The sequence below is a fragment of the Corvus hawaiiensis genome, chromosome Z (assembly GCF_020740725.1).
Source record: "Corvus hawaiiensis isolate bCorHaw1 chromosome Z, bCorHaw1.pri.cur, whole genome shotgun sequence".
Classification (NCBI taxonomy): Eukaryota; Metazoa; Chordata; class Aves; order Passeriformes; family Corvidae; genus Corvus; species Corvus hawaiiensis.
This window is the reverse complement of record NC_063255.1, coordinates 12,577,533-12,592,943: the sequence shown is the minus strand read 5'-3', so window position 1 is coordinate 12,592,943 and position 15,411 is coordinate 12,577,533. Positions and strand designations below refer to the sequence as shown.

General features: G+C 36.4%; 1 protein-coding gene across 2 annotated transcripts in view; it reads left to right on the top strand.

Moving 5' to 3' along the window:
- The window catches only part of WDR70 (WD repeat domain 70), a 128,129-nt gene that overhangs the window by 8,119 nt on the left and 104,599 nt on the right, over positions 1-15,411 (top strand). For both annotated transcript variants that reach the window (XM_048291712.1, XM_048291713.1), the window contains one exon: positions 1,882-2,083. In XM_048291712.1, coding sequence (XP_048147669.1) covers positions 1,882-2,083 — 202 coding nt within the window. The remainder of the gene's footprint in view (positions 1-1,881; positions 2,084-15,411) is intronic.

Sequence of the window (15,411 nt, the reverse complement as noted above, 5' to 3'; positions counted from 1 at the left end):
CTGAGAAAATTGAGTGAGCGATGTGCAGAGGGTGAACACATGGGGGGGATATGCCCACATGCTTGTACAACTCTCAGAATGTTTTTCATTATTTCTCCTCTCAGTATGCCATCCGTGCTCTGTTACAGCTTTCCTTTTTTTCTCCTCTTAACAGCTTGTTTCACTTACTGAGGAGGTAATGAGGGAAAGCAAAAAAAAAATCAAAAAAAAATATTCCTTATATTCTGAATACTGGGAAAGGGGCTGGTTCAAAATGGTTCTTCTTTCTTTACAGCCCTTGGTAGAGTAAGATTGTAAGACTGGAAGTTGAGGGAAACACCACTTGTTTTGTCCTTTCTCTCAGCACCACTCCCAGCTGCTGCCAGAAAGGTAGATGGACATTTGGTCTGGCTGCATTGGTGTGTTCTTATGTTTGACTTTATCCCAGTCAGGACAGAGGATACTTGTAGCTGTTACTGGAGTATTTGGCTGTTCCTGCCCTGGTTGGGGTGTGGTGAAAAATCACACTGCAGCTCTGGCCATATCACATGCAGAATGGCTGTGCTGCCCCTCAAAATACTGAAATGTTTGATTTGGTCAATTTCCTTCCTAGCAAATGACAGAATGATAAATTAGGAAGAAGGGTAGATACTGTTCTTGGGTGTCTGTAGAAAGGTCTGGAAATTTGGGATTCAAGGATTGCAATAGCCTCCTTGAATCATTATGTTGTATACATCCTTTTCAGTGGCACAGCATATATTTGGTTTCATTCCAAAACTAATTAAATAGCTTGGCTTTTGGGGAAAAGATGTGTGGTTTGCTAGTGTAGGAATGCATATCAACTTTCAAAACACAACTCTTTTGCACATAGCACTTTATGACTCTTTTGCACATAGCACTTTTGCACATAATACTTTATGATGTTAGTTTTGAGGATACCTTACTTGAAGAACTTTGAAGATCCTCATCTGTGCCTCTCATGCTGGAAAACCTTCCCTTTGGTAAAAGGGTATTGATTGTCTCATTGTCGTAGAGTAAGAGAAGCTCTTTTTATTTGCGTTAGATTTGTTACGTAATGATATTCTGACCTAAGTCTTTAAGCTATACAAGCTTTCAGGCATGCAAACCCTGCTCTTCACTTTAACATCTCAGGACCTAAGTCATGTTGCTTTTAGTTTATTCTGTTTTCTTCCAGAAACAGAGTTTCAATTGCTTATCCAACACAATTTTTTTCTGTGCAACTTAGTACCTACTTGGTGTACAGCTGGTTCTGGAGGCAAAGCAGGGCAGAATTCTCTATCACAATTACATAGGTCAGAACTGATTTTCTTAGTCTTTTATTATGTTCTTAAACTTTCGTGTTTTTAGTATAGTTCTAAAGTGATACCCTAAATTTTAAAAACAACCCAAACAAAGAAATACCTCTATAGTTTAACAAAGACAAGAGGAATTTTTTGTGGCCTGCTCACTTAAAGATTCTGAAAATATAAGCTCCCAAACGAAGTCTGGAAAGTTGAGCTTCTCTCTCTGTACAGACCTTCTGCCCGTTTGAGCGGCGCTGCTCGGGAGTTGCCAGCAGAGGGAGCGCGGCTGTTTTGAATAAATTGCACAAACATAGGCACAATAACTCAACTTTTCAGAAATCTCCCCATGCCAAAAATAATGTGTTTGCACAACCGATTTGGCAACAACAGAATGGTAATTTAATGTAACTTTTATAGTCTAGACTTGTGAGTGTTTTAAAAGATAATGGTGGGCCTACCTGTTCTACCTTACCTACTCTGTTAATGAAAGTTAATGTGTGTTTTCCTGCTAATTTTGGTGCTTACTGATTTACAAGAGTGCTCAACATATTTTATCTGAAAATTCTTCAAACACTAATGCTTTAAATTTTCCTTGCAGAGAGGTAGTGTATAGTGAAAGTGAGGACAACTCAAATGAAGCGCTAAGTGGTCCTTCCATGCCATCACAGAGTTCTGCTAAAGGTCCAACTGAGGATACTGATGATGATGATGATGAAGAATTCATTGGGCCACCACTTCCCCCTGGGTTCAAAGATAGTGATGATGACAATGACAATGATGATACAGAGGAGGAAGATAATGTAAGTAGTTAGTTTCTCTTTAATGTTTCAATCCTTTAATCAGTGGGTTCTGATTTGTATGTGCACTATTCCTTTTGATGGAATTTCCAGGTGACATATGTCTTGTTCAAAATGCAGGTTTTCTGTTTTTCTAGTAATTATTCATCAAATGTAAATAATCGTTGTTATTTAAAAATTCTGGGATTTAAAACAAGAATTTGCATGTGAATCTCAAGGGAAATGCAACTTCTATTAGTACATATTGTTTACTTTTTTGATTTCATGTTATAAAAGGACTAGATAAATGAATATTTAATATAGATATTTTTAATGGTTTATTTCCCAAAGCAAATGTTGAATTTTTTTATAAGAAAGAGGAAGCAGAGGTGGGCTTGAATCTAGGAAGAAAAACTGTTCCAGTACTGTTTTTAGAAACGAACTGTGGTAACTGAGGGCTTTTTGTTTGGTCGTTTTTGTTTACTTGTGTTCATTTTAATTTGCTTTTTTCTAAATAAGTGCCAGACCTACTTGTTGTTGAGAATACAGATTCTTCTATCTATGTTGAAATCAAGAGAACCTGTAACAGTCTAACTTTGGTATCACAGATACTCAGTTAACCAACCTTTCCTTTTAGTTAAAAGGCATCTGGATCTGGCACTGGGTGACATGGTTTAGTGGTTTATGGGTTACAATAGTACTGCTGGGTTGAACCGAATGATCTTAAAGGTCTCTTCCAACCCTGATGATTTGATGATTCTGTGAAAAGATTAATGGTTTGATGTTTGTTCTTCAGAACTCCCTGGACTGAATATTTTGTGGCATTGGGTTTTGTGTGATGGTTTCCATGTGTAACAACAGTGATAGAAGTCCTGTGAAAACAGCCTTGCTTACTGCTGGTTTGAACCATCTGGTAACAGAAAAAGACCTGTATGTCCTGTTACACAAACACAATCCAAATTCTAAAAAACCCCTGAATTTCCAGGTGTCCTAAAGCTTTCCTTTTGATTTTTCTTTAGTTTTTACTTTTCTGTCACAACTCTTACCTTGCATATTTTGTACTGATGTTTTAAAATTTAAAGTACTCATTTTAAATGATTGAGAGGAACTTCTTAAGCCAAGACATAACTCATTTTTAGAGTGACCCTAAACTTACGTGATCACAAAGTTTTCTTTTTTCTTTTGTTTACCCACTGGGGATAAGTGATGGGGAATTCTGGTGTCTTAGGTGTTTTTATCACTTTGTCTGATTCACTTGATTCACTGTTGCCTATGGATTTCTTTCATTATCAAACTGGACATTTTAGTCTCATATCTTCTGTGATTGTATCTGTACCCCACAGATGACTTGTTCTGTCTCAGGCAACCAAGGAGAGATAAATCTGGAATTTTCCTTGAGAATGACATAAACCTTAAGTTTACTCACTAGTGATCTGTGCCAGGAATTCTCTTAACTTTTAGCTGTTAGGGCACTGTGGAGTGAGTCTGTATTCCTGAGGGCATCGTACACTCAGTGGGTTTCAGTTTCTCTGGGTCATGTTATATTAAAATCACTATTTATTTTCTGCCAACTTCTCCAGAATGCCAAAGGCAAAACAATGTGCAGAAACAGCTGATTTTACTTTAGCCTGTCTTTCTCAGTAGTCACTTTGGTGATTGGCTGTTTTAATTTCTAACAAGACACTGATATTTATTTTTTATTTATATGTATTTGAATAATGCAACAACTGGCTTGATGAAGTGAAGTTACTGGAAACCAGAGTTAAAAGACCCTAACGAAATGTTTCAGACAGAAAGGTAACTTGTAGTCTGGTGTGATTTACGTTTGTCTGAACTTAAGACAATAGTTACAAAACAGTCTAGCATAGATTTGGTTGAGAATAAGCAGAGCAGCAGAAATATGAGACTTGTGGGTTTTCAGTCTAAACAGTTAATTTATTACTGGGGAGATTTTGTGTCGGTGTGAATGCTGGAGGCCTTTGGGGTCTAGAGCTTTCCCTTACTGCTGCTCATGAACTCAGTTATTTTCTTTCCTGTGAAGGGAATCAGGAAGCAGCTGTGCTTTCCTGGTTTCCTGTTGATCGATTGGTGATCACAGTATGATCTTGCGAGCCCCAAGGAAGGCAGGTGTTGCAGTTACGAGAACTCTGTGATTCCTTTCTCTTGCTTGTACATAGCCTGTGGTCGGTATGCATGGGTGTAGAACTGAGACAGGAGAAACTGAAAGCTGAATGTTTTTTTCCCTAGATGTAGTGTGAGACTCTCTCTTTTATTGTCATATTTTGCTGCTGAATTAGTTTCTTGAAAACACAACTATCTGTGGTTTTGATCCTGAAGGAATCAAATTTTTCTTTAATAGTTCTAGGTGTTGCAGTATATAATTTGTAATCTGAAGTCTTGTGAATTTTGTATGACAGATAAAATACACCAAAATACTGGCTTCACCCTGACATTTTCCCACTGTCTCTCAAGCCTGACTTTAGATGTGTTTTTTATTATAGGAACATTGTTTTTTCACTGTTGCTTGTTCAGTTCTTTTTTGCTTTCTTATGACAGACTGTCAGTAGGGACATTTGTCACATTGGCTTTGCTATGAGGCAAACAACTTTTGAGTCCAGGGTTGACCCAGGACTGCCCAGCTCACATGAGTTATTTTACTGAATAAATGTTAAGGTGGAAGGAGTAGCTGGTGGTTATTACCTTTGATGGGAATTTTTCATACCTTGGTGTTTTTATGGGAAAATGACTAGCAGCAGTTAATTGCTGAATGTTTTGAATTGGCACCAGTATCTTTTGAGTATTATGCATTTTTGTAATTTGTGTAAATTACATGTTATACAAACCAAACATAATTTTTTTTTAACAGAGCCTTAGATACTGTGTTAAGTGTGTGAATTCTGACTTGAGGTACTTTTTTTCCCCAGATGTTGTGTAAGTTCATTTGATATATGCAAGTCTTTGTGGTGCTGTTTTAAACAATTTTTCTGTGTTTGATTAATCTGTTTTGATATTGATGATTAGTTATATTTAAGAAATAAATACTTAGATTTAATAATTTGCTAATTTAGTGTCATTCACTTCCGGTTGTGTCAAAAGTGATGATTCTTAACAAACCACAATATGCTTGTGAGTATTTATGCAAATACTTTACAGTGCTTATTTTGTAGTAGTGTAAGGAATAGTGCTTTATCAAGTACATTTGAGGACAACAGGTACACTTGGTATTAATTCCCTCTGATATGTTCCTCTTGGCTTAGTATCCTGTTTTATATAAAAGGCTTGCATTAATTTGAGGAGTGAGGAAAATAAGAAGCTGTCTATTTGAGTTGTGATCAGCACTTGCTTTTCTGTAGTGCTTTTTCTTCTAATGGTGTAAAAACTTGGTGGGATCGTCAGTGTCCATTTTTTACATGGTTGTAAGCTGAGAGGGAGGAAGCAGAGCATCTTCTGTAGTGTGAAGTTTTTCAGGCTTGATCTATCCTGTGATCTAAACCTTTCTAGAAAATTTCAGGAAAACCTTTAAAAGAGAAAACAGCTTATTTTGCAAGAGGGCAAATGGATAATGAGGGCAATATTGCATGTGGTAAATTTTGGATCAGGAAATGTGGTAGAGTCTTGGCCAGCTTTTTTTCCCTGGCAAAATGCACTGGGAGTCTGTCTGAAATCTGTGCACTCAAAATCTGTCTGGAGAGGGACAAAGACCAGCAAGAGCAGTTGTGTCAGGATTGGTAGGTAGACAGCTTTAAATCTAGGACATCAACATTTTCTAAGGGAATGGATGGCATGTATTAGAAGACTTTAGTAAGAGAGTGTTTATTTGTTAATGCTCTCTTTTATGTGGTGGAAAATTAGAAATGTCATTAGAAAATGTGCTGAGATCTTTAACAAAACATAATGCAGTGTTAGCGTCTTGTGACACTTGTCCTGGCTTGAGGCAACAGGTAAAGATGATTGTTGAAAAATTTGCCAGATGGATTTGCAAGGATTTACCTTCTGTTTGGAGCTGAGTTACAGTTCATTCTCCTTTGGAACAGAGAAATTTTTCTCCCTGCAGCACCAAAGGGATACTAATCATGTTGTAATTATGTCCCTGAAACAAGTACATCCTTGGGCCTCTTCAAGGCTCAAGGCTGCACTCTGATTTGGCATGTTTTCAAAATGATAGCATAGCTGTATTTCAGGTTCTAGAATTATTTGGAGATATTTATAAATTTTTTACAGAAGTTTAACAGGACGTACCAGTTAATACTTACTTGTTCAGAATGGAAGGAAGCCATTTCCTGCTGATTTAGATGGAGAATTTAAATAGACTGTAATTGCTCCAATTAGAATTTGGCTATGATACCAGACTAAAAATTATGGTGCTGTAAAAATAAATAAATGTTGTGGGAATTTTTAGTCATCCTAAGGATTTGTAAGATTTAGACTGAGAATTGTCTGTCCTGCTGAATCTGATTTACCCAGTCATGCTTCATCTTGTCTAAAGAGGAAAAAGTATAGTAAGCTGAACAAAGCAATTTTTGTGTATGCAACAGAGACAGAAAAGTGTGGTTTTGAGGGCAAGAGGCATTGTCTTTTATGTATTTCTAGTTATTGATAAAAAATAGGTAGCAGTTACCCCTTGCTTTCAACTTGCTTGTGTGTTGTCTTCCTACGTAATGATGAAGAAAATGCTTTTTCCATATATATGCATAATATGTTCTTAGGTCTTAACAATGAAAATGAGGTAAATGTGTTTTTTTTATATTGAAGTTGGAACAAGTTGTGGCATTTTTTTAAGGATCATTGATGTGGTTACTGGTGGTGCAAAGAATGAGAAAGATTGTCTCCAAAGTGAGTTAAAATGGATTTGCAAACTTGGCAAAATGGAAAAAACAAAATAATCAGTCCCTGTCTTCCAATGTGAGAGAATCAAACAGAAGCTGTAAAGAAAGGAATACCCAAGAAGCAGAGCTCGTCATACGAAGAGGAAGCTAATAAGCTTCCCTTAGGAAGTGTTGGTCTTCGATAAAAAGGTGTGGGGTATTTGCTCATCTCCTCTTCAACCCAGTGCCCCAGAGTTCATGGTTACCGGTTGTTCCTAGAGTGTACTTGCCAAGATCTCTATTGGTTGATTCTGCAGAATTTAGTAAGGCCAATCCTTCTCTGCTGTCTATCACACCATGCCTTTTGGTGGATGATATGAATTTTAATTAATTTGTAATAGGACAGAATATGAAAATTTTTAGAATGTTTCCTCTACAGATAGGTACTTAGGGTCCTGTGAGTTTGTTTCCAGAAATATTTTGTGAGAACATTAATAGGCATGTATTTGCTGACTATAAGGTACTTCAAAGTTAGAGAGAGGTGATTTATCGCATTAAATAAAATGTGATACAGAACATAATTATTGTTTTTACTGCCCTTTTCAACAAAGTTCAGAGATCTTCTTATGTCTTGTTTTTACTGCTTATCAACTCTTTTAGAGAGCCTTTAACAGGTCAACTTTAGCTGGTGAAGCCTGTAGAAAGCCTTCTTTGTGAGCTGCTGGTACCACTTCTGTGTTTGAAGAGAAAGCTGTTGAGAGTGATGCAAGGTGTTCTTCATCATCAGGACCAAATGTGCTGTGGCTGTAAACCTTCCACAGCTGAAACATGGGATCCACATGCTCATCCCTTCTGAGACCCTTGATTTCTTTATAGCCAGAAGATTTTGTGGAAGCTAATGTCCTCTACTGCCCTTGGACGGATAGTAGAATTCTAATTTTTTTTCTGCCAAGTATGTTTAAGGCATGCATAACCTTGAGACTGTACAATTCTGTGACATACCCCTTAAGAAAAAAAAAATTAAGTCTTTCTAGGCATGTATTTTGCACATTTATCTCAGTCACGAGACTGTATTTTTGATACAGTATTATTTAACAAGAATAGGTAGTTGGAAATACTAGGAAATTTTGTACATGCAATGGTATATGAACATTCTATCCTGAATATTATTTTCTTTACTTCCACTGGAAGTTGGGATCTTTGGAGGTGAAGATAGTGAAACTAACTTATTCTCTGAGAACCTAAAAAGTTTACAGTCAAAAGGAGGTGATGACTACCTCTTTACATGATGCTTGATGCATTTTTTGGCAGTTACAACAAATGTCCAATATACTTTTAAAAACAGATAGCCTATTGTTTCCATCAGTGTTAGAATATAGAAAATATTTTTAAATTTGGCCAGGGAACTAGCAGCAATGGTCACACTGTATTCGACCTTGACATCACTATGGAAAACACAAATGGAAGATAGCAAGTTTTTTCTGTATTTGGCATGTGAGTGTTATCTTTTTGAAAAGTTGTTTGTGCTCTAAACAGAATAAGGAGAAATACAGGTACAGAGAACTCTTGCTTGAATCAAGAGGAAAATGAAGTGGATGATAACAAGTATTTGAAATATTTATGGTGAGGATGAATAAATAACTTAAAAGGATTGCATTTGAAGGAAGAGTGTAAGTGACATGCAGTTACACTTCCTCTCCAAAACAAGTCTTCACAGGATTTTTGATGAACAAGTGATTTATGTTAAGCTATTGTAACTACAGACCAGACTCCAGGACAATGGAATCCTTGGAGAGCAATTTTGTTGACTCTAGGAATGTCTGCTGTTTGTTTAAAAGACGGCTTTGGATTTTTATGAATGTGAGACTACCACATGTATTGTTTTACAACTGCTGCAATGGCATCTCTTATTTGCAGGTGGGCACTTAGCAGTATACAGGGACTACACATACTCGATGCTAACAGTATCCAGATCACACAACAATCACACTGAACTTCCTTCCTTTGCTCCTGCTTATCCTTTTCTTTGTATTTTAAAACCTAATAAAATTATTTTCAAATTATTAGGATCTTGGATAGTATTTTACTGCTTTACCTTGTGTACTATTTATAAATGTTTATTTGACGTACCACTGTAACTAAAGATTAATAAATATTCAAATAACCAAATATGGAAAGAAGAAAGCCTTTTTTCTCATTTCCTTTCATAAACCAGTATAGTTACTTCCTCCAGAGGACCTGAATAATCATAAAAAACCAATTGTATGACTTTTTACTAACCATGGCTTTTTGTGATCCAGTTCTGAGGCTTTTGAAATGTGCTTTTGTAAACTGTTTATTCCTTTATTCAACTTAGAAGTCTTTTAATTTTGAACATTATCAGTTTTAAATCTGTTAGTTCTGTAGAAAAACGTCTTGAAATGTCTCAAAGTACCTCCTTAATGACAGGTAAGATAATGACTTCTTTTTCAGCTTTCTTCTAAGATCCTGCATCTGCTTGTATGAGAAAATTAGTTTCTTAAACAAAAGCTACATTCATATAAGCATCATGTGCAAGAATACCAAAAAGGAGATACGTTATGTAACCCTTACTTCCCAATACAAAATCAATAGTTCAGATAAGACTTTTATGTAGTAGCATCAGGGGGCTTCCCATTCAGTTTTCTAAAATAGGGTTTAGTGCAAATAGCTAATAAATAGCCATCTCATGAAGCTCAGGTTCATTATTTAAGGTTGGAGTATTAGATCCATTTTCATGTAAATATTGTGTTGGCTTCAGTGAGACTGCCGAAAACCTTCAGTTTTGTAAGTGGGACTGAGTATGCATACTCACTGGAAGTACAAGTAGTGTACCTTTACTTTTTCACTATTGATGAGACAGAAGACACAGACAAAAATATAGTTTGCTTCTACCAGAAAGAGGGTGATTTGTGACTTTCATTTTTATTTCCAAGTTTAATTAGTTAACCAGTGTTTAATAAATGAAAGCATATGGTATGTTGCAGCAAAGTGTCCTCTCAAGGTGCAGATAAGAAACTCGTGAGCGGAGCAGTCTCTTCTTAGCCCTAGTACTGCCAGCTAACATCAATACACTTCTTTTTTCTTTTCTTTTTTTTTTCTTCCCCCACAATTGCATAGAGAGGCATTGAAAACACCACAGATGCACACCGGCCTTCCTGGAACTTTTAGTAGTCTTCCATAGTTTCTGCAGCCCTCTTTAGCAGCTAGCTTGGAAACAGTTTCACAGTAAGTAGTACTATGTCAAGATTTTGATTTGGATTATGTGGATGTGTGGAATTCACTTCAGTGAGCATTCTCATGTGGTGAAACACGAGGCCTTAAATAAAGGTTGAACTCAGTCAGTCATGGTGGCCTTTTGCAGTACAGAGGCCCCATAGGTCATCTTTCATGTAATAATGACCATGAACCATGTCATGGTTTGGGAATGGTACTCCCCAATTTAGTACTGCCATTAAAAAGAAAACCATGAGCTGCTCTGCTGCCTCCCTCTGGTGGGAGACATAAAAGGCAGAGATCATGGGTTGAGATAAGAACAATTTACTGGAAACAGCCATGGGATATGAAAGCAAACAGTAATAGTAAAAGTGTTAATAACCAAAGTGTAGAAAGAGAGGGTGATTCACATGGACTATAGTGGTATTTCGCTATCACTTACTGTATGGTGTGTATTTGTAGATTAATTCAGATGTCAGAAAGAGCTGATAACCTTTGTAAGAGTTGCAATATCCTATGAATCAGGACAAATTTTATATTAATGTCTGCCTCTACTAGCTTGTGTGAGTTAGCTGTTCTTTTCCTGTTAGGTAGTACAGGCAAACCATAGGACTTAATACTTTTATTTAAAGAGGGAAACAGAAAAATAAAGAAATCACTTAGGTTACACATATAGCCTTTTTCTTTTTTGTCTCATGTTAGAAATGGAATTGTCACCTTTGGAAGATTAGTTGGCGGATGGAGAAGTTAGTTAGGATTTTTGCAGCAGTGTAAGTGTTTCTTTATTAGCTCAGTAACCTTAAAAGTTTCACGCATCATCTGGATTTGTAAAGGTTTATCTTTTTCTAACCAGCCTGTTACTTGGGGTATTTTGGAACATGCTGGTCTCTTCAAAGAAGGCAAATGTGTGTATCAGGCAATGTGTGCCATCTCTAGGCATGAGCTGGCTTTCAGTGCCACCAGATTTGTAACTTTTTGCAGTACATATAGTCAGTGTATGTGTCTTGCAAAGCTGATGCCACAAAGTAACTGCTCTTAAATATAAGAATAAAGATATTTCTCAGTGACAATCCTTCTTTAAGTACATTTGCTACGTTTTCTACTGAGTACCAAAAATGTCAGAAATGGAAATTCAGAGGAAAATTTAAGTAGCTTAATCATTCTCAGTGTCTACAAACAGCACATGCCTGTTTTGTAAGATCACTGTGACACAGAGTGCTGAATCATTTTAAAGACAATCCCTTCTTGGTCTACAGTGTTAGTCTTGGTCTTCATAAGCCTTCTATGCCATTTTAGATGCCTTAAGACCATCTAAAAATAAATTGGTTTTTATCTCCATAAATTTTTCCTGTAAAAATATTAAAATTCTGGAGAAGATGTAAACCTCCATGTACTAGTTGCTTTTTTATATCACTTGTGTATTTTCCATACATTTACTTTTCCTCATGTTTAAAAAATGCTGTCTCATTTGGATGACATGCATGGATGTGCGGGCACACAAGGTTTAAATGTTGGGTCACACATAAGAGTGTGATACTTTTTTACTCATTAAAAGTGTATTATCCAAATTTAAATTCTAGAAATAACAATGCCGGAGTAATGGCAGTATATCTCAATAGAAAATAGTTTAAAAATTCTGACATGGATTTTTTTTTTTTTCTGTCAATGGTATAATAACTACCTGTTTAATAACTTCATTTGTTTTAACTTGGCATTTATTACATTTCTTTTCACAGAGTCCTTTAGAGTTGTTTCTCTGTTCTATGATGAAATGTTGCCTTATCTAGCATTTTCTTTGGTGAGGACAGCCAGTTGGTTTGGGGCTTCTTTTTTTGCTTTTTTTCTTTTTGCCAAACCAGTACTCTGTCATAATTGACTGCTCTTCCTACGGTTCCTTTTAGGGATCGGGCATTCTGTTGATCCTCTCTGTCCCTTTCCTGCTTGTATCCCTATCTCTTATGACACTGTTATATTTTTCTCCTTTCTGTAAAGGAACTTCTGAAAAATGTATTTTTAAAATAACAAATGTTTATGTTTGTGACAGTGCAAGCCTGTAAATAGTAAAGTTTCTGCATTGGACAACTGCAATTTTAAAGGCAGATCCTTTCAATTATCTGTAAATTAATGGTGTGAGGCTTAGTCTAGTTGCTGTCCATAAAATACTTTCCTTAGGGAAGACAATTACAATACATTGAATAGACAGTGAATTTATGAGAAGGCCTAATGGTAGTTTCCTGTGATTTTTCAGTGTCTTGTTGTCCAAATAAGAAACTGCATTCAGTTCTTCAACAAATGAGCAGTAGTAAAATAATTCAATGCATTTTCAGCAGAAATATTAACTCCCTTGAGTAAAATAAATGTCACTAAATCTAAATCAGCCATAACTATGATATTTATAAGGCAGTTTTAAATAAGCATCTGCCCAATTCACATGATAGTTATGAAAACTAGTCCTATCCTGTAAAGAATATAATAGCTGTCAGCTGTAGTTTAACTCTGTCTTTTAATGCAATTTGCATTAGTTTACCTCTTCAGAATTGTCTCACAGTGTAGGAACTAATGGAAACTGCAACTATGTCTGATACTTTTAGGGAGTATCCTCATGATGGACTCTGCAACCAAGTTTGAGTGGGTGGGAGAATATCACAGAAATTACCCGAGTTCTCTGGGAAAAATTTGTGTCTAGCTGCATCTTGTGGATGGGTGTCTGAAGAAGAGTTAATGTTACTCTGAGTAATACTTTAAAGTATTGAAAATTTCCAAAGCATGGAGAGAAAAAGAAATGGAAAACGTGGGATTGCAGATTCATGTTTCCTTCCGATGGTTATGTATTTTTTAAACCTACTTGCTTTCCAAGTATAGCAAGAAGATTTTTCTTTTTCTTCTGGAGTCAACCTTGGCACTTCTTGTGTGTTCACCTTTTTGGAACATTTGTTAGTGATATTTTTTTTTGAGCATTTTAAAACAAATTTATATGCAAATGAAAAAGTATTTTTATGCTGTGTTTTCTCTTATGATTACCTAGCTACTAAGTAACTGGCTCCTTTTCAGAACTAAATTGAGCAGGAGAATTTCCCAGTAATTAGAACTTCCTAAAACTTCCTTTGGTTTTGGTTCAAAGCTCCTTGTAGGTATTGAAGTTTTTGTAGATAAAGAAAATTAAATCAGGAGTGTTAATCTGAAAGAAAGATCATTGGTAGATTTAGGCTTTCTGTGTTAGGAAGTTTGCCTTGCGGGCCGTGAGCTGATGTGAATCCAAACGTGCAGAATATTTCTATTTGAAATAAGTTGACTAAATAATATTTAATTTATCTTTAACCGGTGACAACTCATCTTTCTTCAAAGAAAACAACCCAGCTTTCGATTTTGTAGGGGCTTTGAAAACACTGTGTGGCAGCCCCTGACGATGCACTGCCTGACCTTGCTGTGTGCTGTTCTTCTTGCTAAAAGGCATGCAGGAGGCACACTGACAATAATCTCTCAGCTTGGCACTTTTGCAGTGAGAAGGGCTTACTCTGTAAGCATTAGGCTTAACATACCATACCTTGTTGTAATTACAAGTTCTAAGAAGGTCATCTCAGGTCTTTCATCCTTTGGGGTGGATAGGTTAAATTGCCTGCAGTTCACATTATAGCTTTTGGGTTATTTGAGTTCTTTAAGTGCAAGTTTGTGGATATTTGAACAGTAAATATAATCTTGGAGCAAATATGTAACCATATGAAAAATTCCAGTGTCTTAGACAGAACTCTCCCACTCCCTTTATTGTGCGAAATTTTAATAGTGCAATTTCTATCTGCCTGGTCCCTGCCAGTATTAATAGATACTTGTAAGTCCTTGATATCCACAACCAGCTGCAAAAATCTATTTATATGCATTTGCTCACTCTTTCTAGCTTGTTACCTCACCTATGGTCTGTGCTACTGGAATTGTTCAGTATCATAGTGACTGTGAGGATTTCAGAATGCATGAGTAAATTATAGTGGGTTTTAATAATTCTTGTACCTGTTTGTCTCAAATTGATGATTGTGTTTTAAAAGCAGGATTCTTTTGCTTTCTCTATTTCCTTAATTCTGTATTACACTGAAATTCTAAGGGTAAATGGGTCACAGGTAGGAACAACTTACCCAGTGTCAGGGTTTCTGTATTTTAAATGTTTTTCCATTTTGATAGATTGCCCTACATGGTCATTTCTGAAAGAATTGATTTATGAAGTGAATACTAAACTCCCTAATTTTACTCCTTAAATAAAGTAAAGGAAGTTTCTCTCTGTCTGTGGTGGTTTATCAGATCTCATGAGAGGAACCTAAAGACAAGGGGTTGCCATCATTCTCTACAAAGAGATCCAGTTTTGCTGTCTCAGACTGGATATTACTTGTGGTAGCTAAATGAACTGGGGATCCAGCGTATCTGAAATACATGATCCAGAAGGCCAGGTAAGTTCTGACAGCAAGAATGTAAAGAAAAGTGCCTTCCAGTGACCCGTACTTTGCAATTTTTCTGTAAACATAATAATGGCATTGAAAAACTCATAGCAAAACAGTTTGGTTCATAAGCATATCTACTGTCCATTTTGTGTGGCTCCCAAGAGGTGAAATGTAAATTCTTAAGAGGCTTGGGAAACAGTCGAGTCTGGGACAGCAGTAGGTGTTATGAGAGATAGCATTAGTTTCAGAACTAAACCATGTCATTTAGTGGATCACACATTCAAGGGGGATGTCAAACATGAGGTTAATGTGAAGAATTTGGGCTTACAGAGTGAATTCCAGAAACAGGAGTTAAATTCTGCCCAAGTGCAGCAAACTATGCAAAATTGGGAATCCTTGTTTTGGCTTCCGTATGAGTTATCTGGAATATGTCCATAACAGGGAATTTGAACAAATATGAGCAAAAAATCTTGGACTGCATTTGATTCAGATTATTTTATGGGTTGTATGTTCCTTCCCACCACTTCGTCCTTTCCTGTGAAAAGCCAGTAAGTTTTTAAGCTTGCTGCTTCTCTCACACACATTTTTGGGTATTTTATACTTTTGTTTCTCTTTTGATAGAATAGCATGTTGGACTTTCTTGTTACAGGGGAAGAACTGCTAGAGGATTTTTGAGCTTGCTTTTTTAATGGAAACAGTAGTTATGGAATCATGCATTCCCTAGGAACCTCCCCAATCAGTCAGCCAGGAGGTATGAAATACCATGTATCTGTTTTCTCAACAACAGCAAGACCGCACTTGTAACTTAAGCGTTATACACAAAGGTTGTTATTTTTTTCCCCTGTTGTGGGGGTTTTTTTGTTTGTCTTACATCCCTGAAGGACAAAGC